The sequence below is a fragment of the Aricia agestis genome, chromosome Z (assembly GCF_905147365.1).
Source record: "Aricia agestis chromosome Z, ilAriAges1.1, whole genome shotgun sequence".
In the NCBI taxonomy this organism is placed as follows: Eukaryota; Metazoa; Arthropoda; class Insecta; order Lepidoptera; family Lycaenidae; genus Aricia; species Aricia agestis.
The window spans coordinates 39298555-39313869 of NC_056428.1; the positions used below are offsets into that span (position 1 = coordinate 39298555).

Consider the following 15315-nt stretch of genomic DNA (forward strand, 5'->3'; position numbering starts at 1 on the left):
TCGCTGGACGTGTTCCTCTTTAGTCGTATTGTTGTTTGTGTTTTCACTTTTGTCAGAATCCAATTTTGAAATCTTTATTTTAAATATTTAAAAATAAATTATATCAGCCAGTGCGAGGCACATTCCGTTCATAATCCTAGTGAAACCAAAAGTGAAACCCGACGAATTTGACAGATATTGAAACCTGTCCGTTTCTTTGCAGTCGAACTACTGGTAGTTATGTCTATTGTGCCATAATATTCCGTATTTATATTATTTTCGCGGTCTCACTCCATAAATGAAAGTATTTCCTAGACGATCTGCTAACTGCAAATTACACTTGTTATATTACTTCATACTTGGATTACAATCGGAAGTTATTGTATTTATTTATTCATGTATTCCCATAACATAAATTAGCTTTCTAGCAATAAACAATATTAATAAGTTAACAACTTTTTACTAGCCCTACGTCAGTCTCATAGAAAAAACGTTATTTTAATTTTTCAATATCTCATTCGTTTTGTCATAGAAAAGAGAGTATTATTATCGTTTCGGGCAAGAAATGGTTAAAAATAATTTCTCAAAGTTGAAAGATATTTTAAGGTCATAAAAAATACTTTGTGACCCAAAAATTTTAACCAACACGAATTCTTTACAATGTAAAAAAATTACAAAAGTTTTCGAATATATTCAGCGTGAGCTAAAAAAAATTTACAATGGGGATTGTCCATTTTTTTTAATTTTGCTCATTACAAAAACATTTCGAGGAATAAGGTCAGGGATCGTTTTTCTGTATATAAACGAAAAAAATACCCATTAGTTACTTAGATTTTTGAGCAAATATGTTTAACCTTAATTTGACCTTCAATGGCGTTAAATTATCAATAAATTCGACCAACATTACGTTTCGAACTTTTGGTAAGCTTCTCGTATCAGCTTTCACACAATGAGAACTTGCATTTGACGAACCAGCCATTATAAATAAGATTGAAAGGAAATTTAAAACATACTGCAGAGGTCAATTGTCCGCCGATGATGACGTCAGAGCGAAACTTTAAAAATTTATTGAGAAAAAACTAGCCAATGAATTTCAAAATTATTTAATTTATATTCTTAAAATACCCTATTTTAACGAAAAAAATATAAAAAGTACATGTGATTTTTTTTGGACAATGCCCATTGTATTGGTTGTCACCCTAGTGACACAATCTGATATTTCCCCCCACGTTCGATTACCGATCGAGTTATTGATTTAAACCCTAACGTGTGTTTAGCCGGCGTAACGCGGGAAAGCGTGGCGCACGTAACTCTTACTGGGTTACATCCTCCTTCCTGCCACTTCCTCGATCTCGACACCACACGTTTTTCACGAGGAAACGCTGTCGAGTTATTGTGCGCCGTTCTCACGTTACGACACCGAATGTTCGAGTTTTTTTTCGAACATTACTAACACATATCGGTTTTTTGATGCGCTTCTAGAATACTCACCCCGTTACATGAGTAGGGGACTTATAATTTTTTCTTTGAAATTGTATTTGAATCGAATAATAATTCTTACTACTTACTTTAGTCAAGATGTGTATCAAATACATAGTGACCTAATTTCTAAATAGGTATACATAGAACCCACCCCTGATAGGTAATTTTTTGAGACTATGTAACAATCATTTAAGTAAAAATACGTATTCTTCGTAATCGCTAGTAACGAAAATGAAATGAAAATATACTTTTGCACAATTAATTACGAAAACAAACTATAAACTGTACATATTTTAGATGCTATTATTAGCCTTATCGTTGCAAAATGTAGGTACTTTTGTATTTTAGCAATTTTAATTACAATTTCTTCGTATAAAAAATATGACGAATCACGTAAAATATGATAAAATATAAGTGAAACTATAACTCCACTTTGTAATGGACCTTCGAAATGATTTACAATTTCAAATATTGGCAATTTTCGATCCGATTTGGACGCGTTATTACATGTTAGCAACTTTCACTGAATTAGTATTAGTATTATGGGCTTCCTGGCAAGCGAAAGTGTTTGTTGTGACGTGATTATATTCTGTGATATCTTAGCCTTTTTGGTCGGCACTTAAGTGGCACTTAAGTTTTGATAGAGCATGATTTTGGCCAATAGTGGCCGATGAACTGCGCTCCAAACTTCAGCTTTAGAATGTGAAATTTTTAATTTACATAATTTGAAATATTATGTGAGTGTCTTAAATTATATTACAGTAATTTAAAAGTTCACATTTCGGGAATTTAATGTTTCTTTCCTAGCAAAGATATTTTCCTAGGAAAGAAACATTAAATTCCCGAAATGTGAACTTTTAAATTACTGTAATATAATTTAAGACACTCACATAATATTTCAAATTATGTAAATTAAAAATTTCACTTTCAAGTCCAATAAAAATATATTTCTAAAATTAAAAATTTAAATTTCGGAGTTGCCTAATATCGTCTTTTCGGTTGGATACGACACGTATTTTGGTGCATAATATTACTGAAACTATTGCTAATAATAATGACAACATTACTAATAAAGACTTATTTGTATACTACAATAAAAATGGTCGTAAAAAGCGAAGCAGTAACCCCATATTATAACAGTTATTTGGATATAACTCGTGTAGATGCTACCAAGGCCACTCGAATACACGACACAACTCGACATAATATACGTAATCGGTAATGTTAACTGACTTTTTGTTACTATGATTGTGGTCAACTAATACCTAATTTATAAAAATATAGCTTGAACCAACGACTAGGATTTAGAAAATATTGCGTGAGTATTTTCCATTAAAAATCCATATCTATACTAATATTATTCAAAATGCAATAGTGTGTCTATCTGCCTGTTAACTCTGCACGCCCAAAACACTGACGCGATTTTGCTGTTTGGTATGAAGATACTTTGAGTCCCGGGAAAGGATACTTTTTATCCCGGAAAAATGTACGGTTCCCGTGCAATGAACGACTTTTGGCGCAACGGAGTTGCGGGCGTTATCTTTCGAAGAACTTATTAATAAAAATGCTTGCGTAGCGTACTGCTCAATCTTCGTTGTCCTTGCCTACGTGTTTTCGAAAAACAATTTCCAGTGTGCCAGACAAAGTCAAGCAGACGTCTTTGTATAGTCGCTTTGTAAATATTGTTATTACTTTCTATAAACAGTAGAATTAATAGCGCCAAAATTTACCTACATAATTAAAAAAATTTAATGCTCCGTGTAGAGGAGAAGTAACACTAATTTTCATTATATTCTCAAATAGCTCAGTGGAAAAACTTGATTGACCGGTTAAAATCATTACATTTATAACACACGCAAGAAAAAACAGACAGTAGAATAACTATTTTGTCATCAAATACTGTACTTCAAACACTTGAGAAGCTGAGAGCAACATTATAAGATGAATATTATTGTTTGTGGACACATTACTGGTTGTGGATACTTCTAAATATTTACTTAAATATTACCAAAAACATATATTTAGCTACTTTAATCATTTTACAATGCATGCTTTATATGCTGAAATTTTCCGGAGTTCTCAACTTTTTTACATCAAAAGGACACACATAATTTTATACAAATTAAAACAATTTTTAGGTTAGAAATATGTTTTCCAATTTCTCCTCCAAGTGTTAGGTGTTACCAAGGAGTAATTCGTTCCCTTTTACACCTAGTACACACAGTAATTACTTTCTTATTGACTCCCAAGTGTAGGGGAGTCTTGTCACGCGGCGATCGCACGCGGTAGAGCCTCGTGACGCTCCCTCCTCCCCCCTACTCCCCGCATCCACGTGTCTAGGCTAGCGCATTCATAAATAGAATAGCAGTTTTGACGTTATGTTTTTTATTTTAGATTTGCGAACGGCTATGAGATTTTTGTAAATCCTCGTATGCATCCCAGGTTGCATACGAAAAAAAATAATAAGTTTTTATTTTTATTTTATACCAATTTAATTGTTATTTTTAAGGATTTATAGCAAGTTGATGGACAAATGAAAATAACATTTTAACGTAGGTAATCACAGTTTTAAATGGTCAGTTTTAATTAAAAAAACATCAAGTTCTATTAGAATACTGTGATAAAATGAATGAACATAATGAATCATCAAGGATAAAGAGATATAACTATAGATACATAGTTATTAGGTGCATGACGTTCGCAATTCTTATTCTAGTTGGAACTTGAATTGTTAAATAGCTTGTTGAATATTTAAATAGGTACGTGGTTTTCACTTTTTTAGATTCCAAGTAATATAAGTTATTTTTAGTTAGTAAATAATAAATATGCATTTGGTAGTACTGTATTTCTGAATAGAAAGAAAATAAACACAACCATTTCTTTAGCGAAAACCATAAGAATTACTTATTTGGAAATTTTCTTTTTTTTGCTGAGTGAAAGTGATGATAAGCTATTTTCAATCACTTATCAGATCCAAAGCCAAAGTCATGATCAGAACATCTCTATAAATAACACTTAAAGTATTATTGTAATGTCGACCTTAAACATGAACTATACTAACGAGATTATTAATACGACTTCACTTCTAGCACACTACCATGAAGTATACAAAATACAGATACTTCGATAATAATCTTATGCTAGAATAATATAACATACTATTACAAAAAAAGGACCAAGTGGAACCAAAACTTTTCTCGGTTAGCAACCTAAAATATTTTGTGTCTAATGTTTGCTGTTATTCAACAAATTAAACATGAAAAATATAACTATAATGGCTGCAAACTGCAAACAAAAGCAATAAGTACAGATAGGCAGATCGACAGACAGACAGCAAACATTTACAAGTAGCTCGCTTTTTTAGGGTGTGGCACCTTAAAAAGGTGATTTTATATGTGTGTATGTTTTCGTCAAGTCGAGAAAATGATGATGATGAATGCGGAAGAGTAAAACTGTAACGAAATCTTCGGTTTTAGATTACTTTTGAGTTATTCTCGTGCTCACTACAAAATAATACCGTATCCGAAAAATTAATTAAATTTTTGCTTTAACTTTTGTAGGACGAAGTGTCTTAGAACTCAATGAAAATCATCTAAAGATCAAATAAAATGTAATTAAAATAATATTCATTAATACAAATCAATTCATTAAAAATTAAACAAACCCAAAAACCCTAACTTCTGCTCTACGAAGCCTCTACGGCGTAGAGGTGCTACGTCGTAGTGGGTATCCAGGGAGTGGGGATGCCAAAATAAGGGGCAATTTTTTAAAGTTGCTTCAATTGTTACAGATCCAGACTGCTTTATTTTTCTATTTTATCTACTCTTCTTCCTTACAATACGGAAAAGAATTGATGTTGTTTCTAAAAATATGTTTGATGAATTATTATGTCTTTGCTTCAAATATACAAAATTATATGGTATTATATTACAATATTATGATTTTGGTGTACGTTTTGGTTGACTATATCATAAAGGTCATGTTGCTATCATAATTAAACGTAGAATATAAATTGTTGTAAATAATTTGGTGAACCTAGCAACTATGACGTCATAGTTATAAAAAATGTCTCGTGTTTCCAGGAATGTATTGTAATTACAATAACTCTACAATTATGAGGATGCTTCCAGTTACTCATTGTTTTAAAATTTTACTTTGTATGAAACCACCTTCACTGTTTTTTTTAATCAAAATTTGTATGCAGACGTGTTATGTCCTTGTTTTGTATCTGTAATGCTATGAAAATTTTATTATTCGTCTATTTATGATGCTACTGCGATTTTTGAATTTGCTCTGCGAATTTTGTGTTCCAAATCCTTTGATACTCACTACAACTAGACTAACGCTTGCCCCCAAGCTGGCTCCGCCACTGCCCACTAGATGGCGCGGTCAGCTGACCGAGTCAGTCACACGACCGGGTCAGTCAGATGACCGAGTCAGCGCAATGACCGGCCTCCGCCCTCCTTGTTGCAGGCAAATCGGTGAACAGTAAAGATGTGCTGGAGGACAAGAAGGATGACAGCGAACTGTGGGAAGCTCAAGCCGCTTTCCTCGGGCCAAACCTTTGGGACAAGACCCTGCCCTACGACCCCGACCTCAAGGTACAAGAAGTCAGTAATCTTTATTACCTACTGCGTGTTGTGTTGTCCCGCTTTCCGCAATAGGTAATAGAGTCCCTTCGCTAACGATAAGATGCTCCAATCCCACTAGCGAATAAGATGTCGTCTATCCCCTAGCAAATAAGAAGTACTCTCCAGCGAAAGATTTATAATAACTCTGTTCCCAGCTAGCGATCGAACTATCCCCCCAACTTCCTCGCTAGCGAACGAACTGTCCCCTCAACTTCCTCGCTAGCGAACGAACTGTCCCCTCAACTTCCTCGCTAGCGAACGAACTGTCCCCTCAACTTCCTCGGTAGCGAACGAACTGTCCCCTCAACTTCCTCGGTAGCGAACGAACTGTCCCCACAACTTCCCCGCTAGCGAACGAACTGCTCCCACAATTTCCTCGCTAGCGAACCGTCTGCTGTGCGATCTGGCCCCGCTGAGCGGCGCTCGGGGAGCCAGTGTGTGACTTGCCGCGTTGGTTTCAGTATGTGGACCTAGACGAGTTCCTGTCGGAGAATGGCATGCCGGGCGAGGGTTTGGGCGGCGCGCACTTGGGCGGCACGGCCTTCGGCTCCGGCGCGGGCCTGACGCTGGGCCTCCAGGCGCCTGTCACCAAGCGCGAACGCTCACCCTCGCCATCAGACTGCATGAGCCCTGACACCATCAACCCACCACTGTCGCCCGCCGATTCTAGTGAGTATTGTATGTTGCATTTTTTCTTTCTTTGATTCTTTTTTTTTTTTTGGTGCGAGATTCCTGCCCATGGACTACAGTTTTATTGCTTAGGGCTCCCACACAATCGCATGGCAAAAATCTACAACAAAACTCATACAACAAAAAAATGTACATCGCGAATGCGGTACAATGCGAATTTTGAGGTCTGTGTGGGAGCCCTTACACTTTTATCTTTTTCTAATTGTATCTCAAATTTTCAACCATTTATACAAAATTATGAACTTTATACTATTTTAAATACAAACTCCATACCTACTTACTGGATATTTACAGAGCAGAACAAAGTTACTTTGTTATCCATACTAATATTATAAATGCGAAAGTCTGTCTGTCTGTTACCTCTTCACGCCCAAACCGCTGGACCGATTTTGCTGAAACTTGGCATGGAGATACTTTGAGTCCCGGGAAAGGGCATAGGATACTTTTTATCCCGGAAAAATGTACGGTTCCCACGCGATAAACGAGTTTTGGCGCAACGGAGTTGCGGGCGTCATCTACTAAATACATAATTTGTCAAAGAGGGAGTGCAATTTTGTTTTCTGTACCGTAAATATTCTCTAAGTAAGGGGATAGGACCACCTATCTCACACGGCAACAAAAACCTTCCAGCATTTTCTATGGCGTCATCAGGCCGTGACTTCGATCCACGGACGCGTGCTTTCTCCGACGAGGAGTTGAAGCCGCAGCCCATGATCAAGAAGTCCAGGAAACAGGTAAATGAAGTTAGTGTGTTGATCATTCCTAGCAGCATGCTACCGCCTGCGGGGAGCGGAACGCACCATTGAGAGCTTAGGGCTCCCACACAAAACTGTGAATACACATCGCTGCATCGCATCGTAATGTCATTTGTATGAATTTTGTCGCAGATATTTCCGATGCGATGCAAATTCGCAGTTATGTGTGTGGAAAATCTTAGGGTAAATTCTGGCTGCAACGCGACGCGTAGATGCATTTCTAAAGTACAATAAAATTGTACAATGTACAAGTCTGTTAATTTAATGAACATTTTGAAATGCATGTACGCGTCGCGTTGCGGCCTAAATTGACCCTTAGACAAAACAAATTCAGCTGTTTCGATGGCGAACTTATTTACGACCGCACTCAGAGACATAATATAATGATAAAACCTCAATTTAATGAAGAGTTTGATTGCAGTTAAGTAATTAATATTCGGAGAGTGAGGTAGTTAGATGTCAAAAATGTGTATTCGCTAAGTTAGTACATGCGGTGCGTTAATAGGGTAAATGACTAGTTCATTGGACAGTACTAGTCTTTGGACAGAGCATAAAACACAATATTTATTAAGGTTGCTTTAAAAACTGCCTGTTTTTAAAGTAATAGAAGGCCTGATTTTTAAGAAAAACAGGTAGTTTTTAAAGCGACCATAATAAATATTGTGTTTTTGTGTTCTGTCCAATCACTAATCATGTTCACCCTATGTCAAATACCTTTTTGATATCTACCTACGTCATCGAAACAGGCGAATGAATTTTGACGAGAGGGCCTGGGTTGATATCCAATCACGAAGCACTATATTGATTTTCTTGCTAGAAGTTATGATGCTAAAAAGTTGATTCTTGTTCGGTGTACAATTTGTACATTGTTGACGATCTTGCTGTGTATAACAGACATCACATCAAGTTTATGTTATGGATATCCTTGTTAAGGGGTTGATAATGTTGTTAAAAAGTTGATTTTTATATTACGTCATTCCAATTAGTATTGATTTGATATTGTTAAAAGTTGTAGTTACTGCATTTTATTCCTTTAAAATTATATTACTTTCTCTTGGTTTTATACAAATTTTTGAAGCCTAGTAGCTTTCACAAAAAATCTAACATTTTGCTAAAGAAAGACAAGTTTTGATGATTAATATTTTGTTTTTTGCGAAAGTGTACAAAATTGTCAATCTCATACGTTATTAAAATTAATTGTAACGATTTTTAATTGTGATAAACAAGTCAATATTGTGTTTCGTTCGAAATGTTTTAAATTATTTGACATTGCATTTAGAAAGTGTTTTACTAACAATGATGAATATGTAAACCTTTTAACGAATAAAATAGTATTTTTTATGATATTCATTAATAATTTAAACTTCATAAGTAATAAAACAGTAAAAAATATTTACTATGCGATTTATGATTCTTTGATATTGATATTAAAAAATATAACAGTACGAACAGTTTTTTTTTATAATTTTTAAGAAATATTTTCTAAATGCATTGCACTGAGACTACTCAAATGTTAAAAATTAAAACTGCTAACACACTCTTTTAATTAATATGAAACAAAACATTTAAGGAGTTCGTTTTAAAGCCATTATAAAATAACAAATAAATGGAAAGTGAAAGTAGAAACCTACACGGTGCTTTTTAACGCTTATCCGATTTATACTAACCAGTAATTAACGAAGAATAAGAATAAAAAGCTATTACACATTCTTAACCTAGTGCCCATTATTGCGCCAAGTAAAAAAAGAAATACTTAGTTATTTTCAAAACTGGCTCTATTTTCAACTGTGTTTTAAAAAAAATCAAAACTGGACTCAAAATTTGCTATGTGTTATGGCTTTTTATTTAACTTTTTTTTATTTTACTATTTATTTGATGTCGTATAAAATGGACAAAGTAAAAATCTGTGACGAAAAATTATTTACGCGAACAATTTTAAACTTCCAGTATTATTTGAATGTTGTTATAATTACGCCTTCATTATAAAACAGTTTATTGTTTACTATAAAATTATATAAAAAATATAAAATACTACTCTTTTCTTTTTTTACGACATCACATTACTAATCTACACAAATTGATTCTCAAATCTTAACCCTTAAATGCACAATAGAGAAAGCAAACTTTGTAAATACTACGAATAATTTCAAAAGAAATACACTGAAGCAATAATAGACAGGTCCGGGTAATACCTGTGTCGCTGCGAGTGACCAGACCTATTCTGTAACCTCAAGTGAATTCAAGGTGAGTTTCTTAAACTATTCAAACTAAACTCTACTCGGCAGAATGGCGAATAACTGGGTTCACATTGGGTTAGCCTTAAGATCTGTATAATATGCATAGCTGCGAAAAAATATCGTTATACGTGTATGTTACGAATATGATATTTTGATGATTAATACAAGGACCTTTGGCCTGTTTTTTCATGCCCCGAAAATCATTTTGATCGCAAGCCATCTTACGCGCGTAAGTGCGCACTCTACTGAGATCGCCTGCAATCAAAACAAAATTCGATGATTGAGAATCGGACCTCTGGAACTGAAATGCGAAACACCAGACTTACAAGTATTAATAAAATCTTGCTGTGTTAATAAAATGTGCACTGGATGATGTCACTTACTAGCGAGTTGATAGTTTTCTGAAAGATAAAGAAAATGGATTACCTTTTTTGTAGACACTTAGAATAATTGTACACTATTAGACACATCAAAACTCACCTTGTTTCACCTGGTAAAGTACAAAATAAACAATAAACACATTTGTTTCTGTTTTATCAACAGTCTTTGATTTTAAAGATTCTGCAATTGCTGCGCATTTTGCAGTTGCAGTCTTAGATATTAAAAAAATATAAGTATTAAACTATCTGTTTCAAAATTTTATGAAACAACGCTACTACGATAATATTTGCTTTCTACTTTACATTGCTAAACTAAAATGCTGTTTCTTAAATTTTGCATGGCCTTTACTGAATGTTAATGGAATAAACTTATAATGCAAATATTTTAATTTTTAGCACCAAAATAAAAAAAATTACATAAACACTTAAAAAGTGTTAGGAAAAATGTAATTTTCCTCCATTTTCCTTTAATACATTTCATGCATATTATTAGATGCAAAAAATATAATGTATAGCTTACGATTTCGCCTCAAACTGGACACCAGAAAGTTATTGTAAATACGATCGTTTGTAAGGTTTATTCCTTTAACATTTTATTTTCATTTTATTTGATAATGCACGCGATTTTAGTAAAACACAAATTCAGATTATGCCATTTGACTACAAAATACTTTTATTTTTCCCTTCTTACTTTTGTTATGTAATTTATTTATGTTTTAAATAAATAACTTAAAAAAGTATTTTGAAATCAAATATTAGATATTATTAATATTAAGTACACTGACGTACCATCCGACTTGAATAGAAAATGGACGATATTACTGAGTTTGGTCCAGCTTGAAAAATAAATGTAAGAAATCTATTATCACTACGGCTTATCACATCATTTGAACTCGAGTAAAAGGACAGCAGCATACTACAAAATCCTGGTTCGTTTACATTTATTTTACAATCAGCTGACTAAACTTTTGTGACTTCAGTTAATAACGAATATTTATTCTACTTGTATCGCTGTTACAGTATAAAAATAATCCCGAAAGAAGTACAAGCGTATGGCTGTACCGTTTTGGTTTATCAAAGTTACACGGGTAGCTTTTAAAAATACACCACAGAGTTCCAAAAAATAGCATACGCCGCCGTATTTCTCAAAAGATATTACGCTACTAAATTTCAGAAATAACTAACACCCCTGTATTTCAGAAAGTAACTTACGCTCCCAATATTTCCGATACTAATTTTACGCCACTGTATTTCAGAAAGATTCTGTAAAGCAAGACATTTTTTTAAGATATTTCAGTAAGTTTCAGTAAGTTATTCATATATAGTGGCGTACAAGCTGTATTTCAGAAAATTTTAAGAGAGAAGATAAATCAGTTTAACGATATCAGAACGTCTCTTACATCATACATTTCAAAAAGTGGTTTGCTCCAGTACATTTCAGAAACAAACACACAGTATTTCAGAAAGTTACTGTAATGCGATAAAAGTAATATCTCGAAAGTCGGAAGGTGCGTCCATGTCGCGTATTTTGGTGAAGGGTGGTATGAGTGTCGGGCTAACGTTACGCCGTCGTCGTCAGTTTGTGCCGGACGACCTGAAAGATGACAAGTACTGGGCCCGCCGACGGAAGAACAACATGGCCGCCAAGAGGTCACGTGACGCTCGCCGCATGAAGGAGAACCAGATCGCCCTGCGGGCTGGTTATCTCGAGAAAGAGGTTAGTACAACCCCCTTATTCCCGACACAATCGAAAACGTGAATGGAACAACACGATAAATAACATTTTGTAACAGTTTTGTAACATGACATTTTTTCCCTTTATGAACAAACCTTGTAGGTACCATCACCTGGCTGATATATCTGGCTACACTTAAAATACACAATTTTTTTTATTTCAAATAATTTTCCTCCCCAAAGCCTCCATTTATGCAAAAAAAACGGCAATTTATTTACTGTTAGTAGATCGTCTTCATTATCGAGAAATGAATAAACTCGATCCCAGTAGGATTTGTTCAACCATTTTACGGCCATTCCCAATATTTGATCTATCTCTGGTTTTGCCCTACTAGAGATAGGAATAGCTCACAATTATTGACATAAAATATATATTTTATGTCTAATGTGAGCTATTCCGATGTCTAGTAGGGCAAAACCAGAGATAGATCAAATATTGGGAACGGCCGTTAGTGACTAACCCTTCCATAGTATAGATTGTCATCCAAAGCGAGATAATTTTAACAGTTCCCACGCAATTGACATATTTTGGTATTCGATAGGTACATGCAGCTAAAAAACTGTATTCGTTAAGCTAGACATACCGGGTTAAATAATATACCTGGTAAACAAAATCTAAAACAACAGAAATCTGTTTACTACGGTAATGTCTGAAAAAAACTCTGTCATTAAATAAACTTACTTAATTCAATTTTTTTACCCGATTATAATAAGCTCTTATCGAAATTTCCAGAACATGGGTTTGCGGCAAGAAGTTGAGCTACTGAAGAAGGAAAATCACATCTTGCGCGAGAAACTGTCGAAATACGCCGATGTGTAGGTCGCCGCCTGCACAGCACAAACGCCACATGACATGTAAGTTCCACTTCTGTTCTCTTCTAACATCCCCTCTCCCATTTCTAACATAGGCGTATTAGAACCTCTAACGTACCTATGTAGCCAAATATTCATAACTTGGGCTGGGAGTCCCAAAATAATTACGGATGGTTATTGGTTTACTACGCCTCAGTTTTTTAGTGGACAGTAATGTCTGCCTACCTCTTGAACAAGTTCGTCTAATGATATCTTTTTTATAACAAGCAACGACGTCAAAACATACTGTTAAGAACTCGTTCTAATGCTTATTTTGAGATTGTGAGACAGGCCCTGGTTTGAGAAGGGTTCTAATGATTGTAATTGTCGTGTTTCAGGTCGCGGGCTTCGTCGCGCGTCGCGCAGACTCGGGGCCGTACGCTCCACTATATACTTTAAATGCTTTCAAATATTTGGTTTTATGTACTTTACTGACTAATTTTATTGTTAGCTATATATGGAACTTTTGCTGTGACAATGGTCCGCCCTTTACCCCCGAAAACTCATCCGATTTCCACTCGTCTAAAGAAATCGATTTGCTTACATCGTTCCCTACACCGGAATACATCTACGTCTGTTAAGATAATAAGTGTATTAAAACCGTATATAAGTGTTTTAAATGATGTTAATTATAGATAAAATCAATGTTAAATGTCAACAGTGTTATAATATATGTCGTGGTTAATTTGACTCGTTAGCGGAACGCTTCGGCGAATCGATGTTGTTACAAACTCTGTGTTTCTATCCGTTTATAATAGTAGTAATCGATATGCAGTTACCGTAAGTTAATCTACCTAGTTTAAGTCAATCTACCAAAGTTTCGCTCGAACTCTGATCTATCGTCGTCTCTAATTCCTCATTCGGACTCAGTTCGACACTATACAGGGTTAGTCAACGACGTACGGACCAAATTTTATGGGAAATCATTATTTAAAGAAGAATGTTTGTGTGTCCTCGTCCCGAGTGTGCGTGGCGCCGCGCCCGCTGCCCGTCCGCCCCGCTCGCCCGCCCCGGGCGAGTCGGCCGCTCGGGCGAATCGGCCGCCCGGGCGAGTCGGCGGGCGGGCGCGGGCGGTCGTCCGAGTTATATTGTTGAATATTTAATATTTATACGTTGTATCAGCACCGGTCGCGCGTGCCGCCCCCTGGTGCACCGCGCGCTAGTTTGCTCAATCGGCTCGCGTACGCATGCGCAAGTGTAGTGACTGCGTCTGTATATAGGTAGTTTTAATAGGCTCGGGAGGGGCCCCGGAGCGCGGCCGCCGATCACCGCCGACCCTCCGTCCCCACTCGGATGAGTGCAGCGCCCGTCCGCGTCCGGGGCGCACGTCTCCCCCCGTAGACCGCTTCGTAGTGCGCTCCTCTGAGATTAGCCTGCGCGCTGGCCCGGCCGCTCCGGCCTCGCGCGCGCCCTCTGTCGTTTCCGTAGTGAGCGAACGTTAGTTTTGGTTTAAATTTTACTTAGAAAATAGTTTAAGTAGTACGTAGATTCCGTAGCGTAGTCGTTATTAGTCTATTTTTGTTATGGCTGTAGTTGTTAACGTTTTTAAAAGTTTATATTATTTTTTTTTAGTTATAAAGAATGTCGCGTTAACGCATAGACCGCGTCTGTTCGGGTAGGAGCCGCGCACAGAGACGGACGCTGGGAGGGCGGCGCGCGCGCAGCTCGTCCCGCGCCCGTACGGCTCGCCCCGCTCCCGTGCGGCTCGTCCCGCGCCCGTGCGGCTCGTCCCGCCCTGAGGCCGCCGGGCTGCGCGCGCGCCGCGGCTCGCCCGCGCGGCCGCGTCCCTACGCACTGACTGTCTGGTTCATCTCCTCTTTTGACTCGTGCTAATGTTATAATATATTTTTGTAGGTTTTTGTCGTTGATAAATGAGTCAATTGAATGTTTATTGAATTGAAAATAAAAAAATTTAATGTATATGAAGTAAGACTAAGAAGTTGTTGCATTTGAAAGTATTTTATGGATACAAAGCGAGAACAATAAAATGTTTTTTCTATAAAGGTTTACATGTGAGGGCTTCTGTAAAGATGTTACGGTTCAACTTTTAAATGCACTGTTTCATATCAAATGATATTATATGTAACTTTAATGTTAATGGCCGCACAGGCGGCGTTTGATATTCCATCTTGTTTGTTAAAATGTATACATGGAACACAATATCATATATATGGTACTTATACTGTTTACATAAATGTTTCATCGAAATTGTACTAAGCGTGTGTATAACGTGTACGCTGTAAGATGTAAGATGTATCGAGTGCCACCGCGCCGCGGGCCGCGGGCGCTCCGCCCTATTTATTTATTTATAATTTACCTTTTGGAGACTTATTTCGCCTTGGATGTGGACTCGAGCACTGCAACAACGTAAACCATATGATGTAAGAGTAGTATTCCGTTTTGGTTTTTATTTATACGGTTCAGGATTGAAGAAATAAAAGTTAATTGTTGTAAATGTTTATTTATTTGCCCGGTGACGGGAGCGCCTTGGCACCTAGTGCCGCTGTTCTAGTTGCTCATACGTCCTCGTACGCTGTTTTATGTAATAAATCATGGTAAAAGTACCTTGCACAAA

General features: G+C 36.3%; 1 protein-coding gene across 20 annotated transcripts in view; it reads left to right on the forward strand.

The window, feature by feature from the left end:
* LOC121739525 (hepatic leukemia factor-like) overlaps positions 1 to 15315 on the forward strand; it is a 239920-nt gene extending 224605 nt beyond the window's left edge. For 4 of the 20 annotated variants that reach the window (XM_042132029.1, XM_042132034.1, XM_042132043.1 and 1 more), the window contains 7 exons: positions 5935 to 6071; positions 6554 to 6770; positions 7413 to 7516; positions 9713 to 9781; positions 11734 to 11871; positions 12622 to 12743; positions 13079 to 15315. In XM_042132029.1, the coding sequence (XP_041987963.1) occupies positions 5935 to 6071; positions 6554 to 6770; positions 7413 to 7516; positions 9713 to 9781; positions 11734 to 11871; positions 12622 to 12708 (752 nt within the window). In that variant the 3' untranslated portion in view covers positions 12709 to 12743; positions 13079 to 15315. Of the gene's footprint in view, positions 1 to 5934; positions 6072 to 6553; positions 6771 to 7412; positions 7526 to 9712; positions 9782 to 11691; positions 11872 to 12621; positions 12744 to 13078 lie in introns of all 20 variants that reach the window. The other 16 variants (XM_042132042.1, XM_042132037.1, XM_042132032.1 and 13 more) reach the window with 11 other exon arrangements.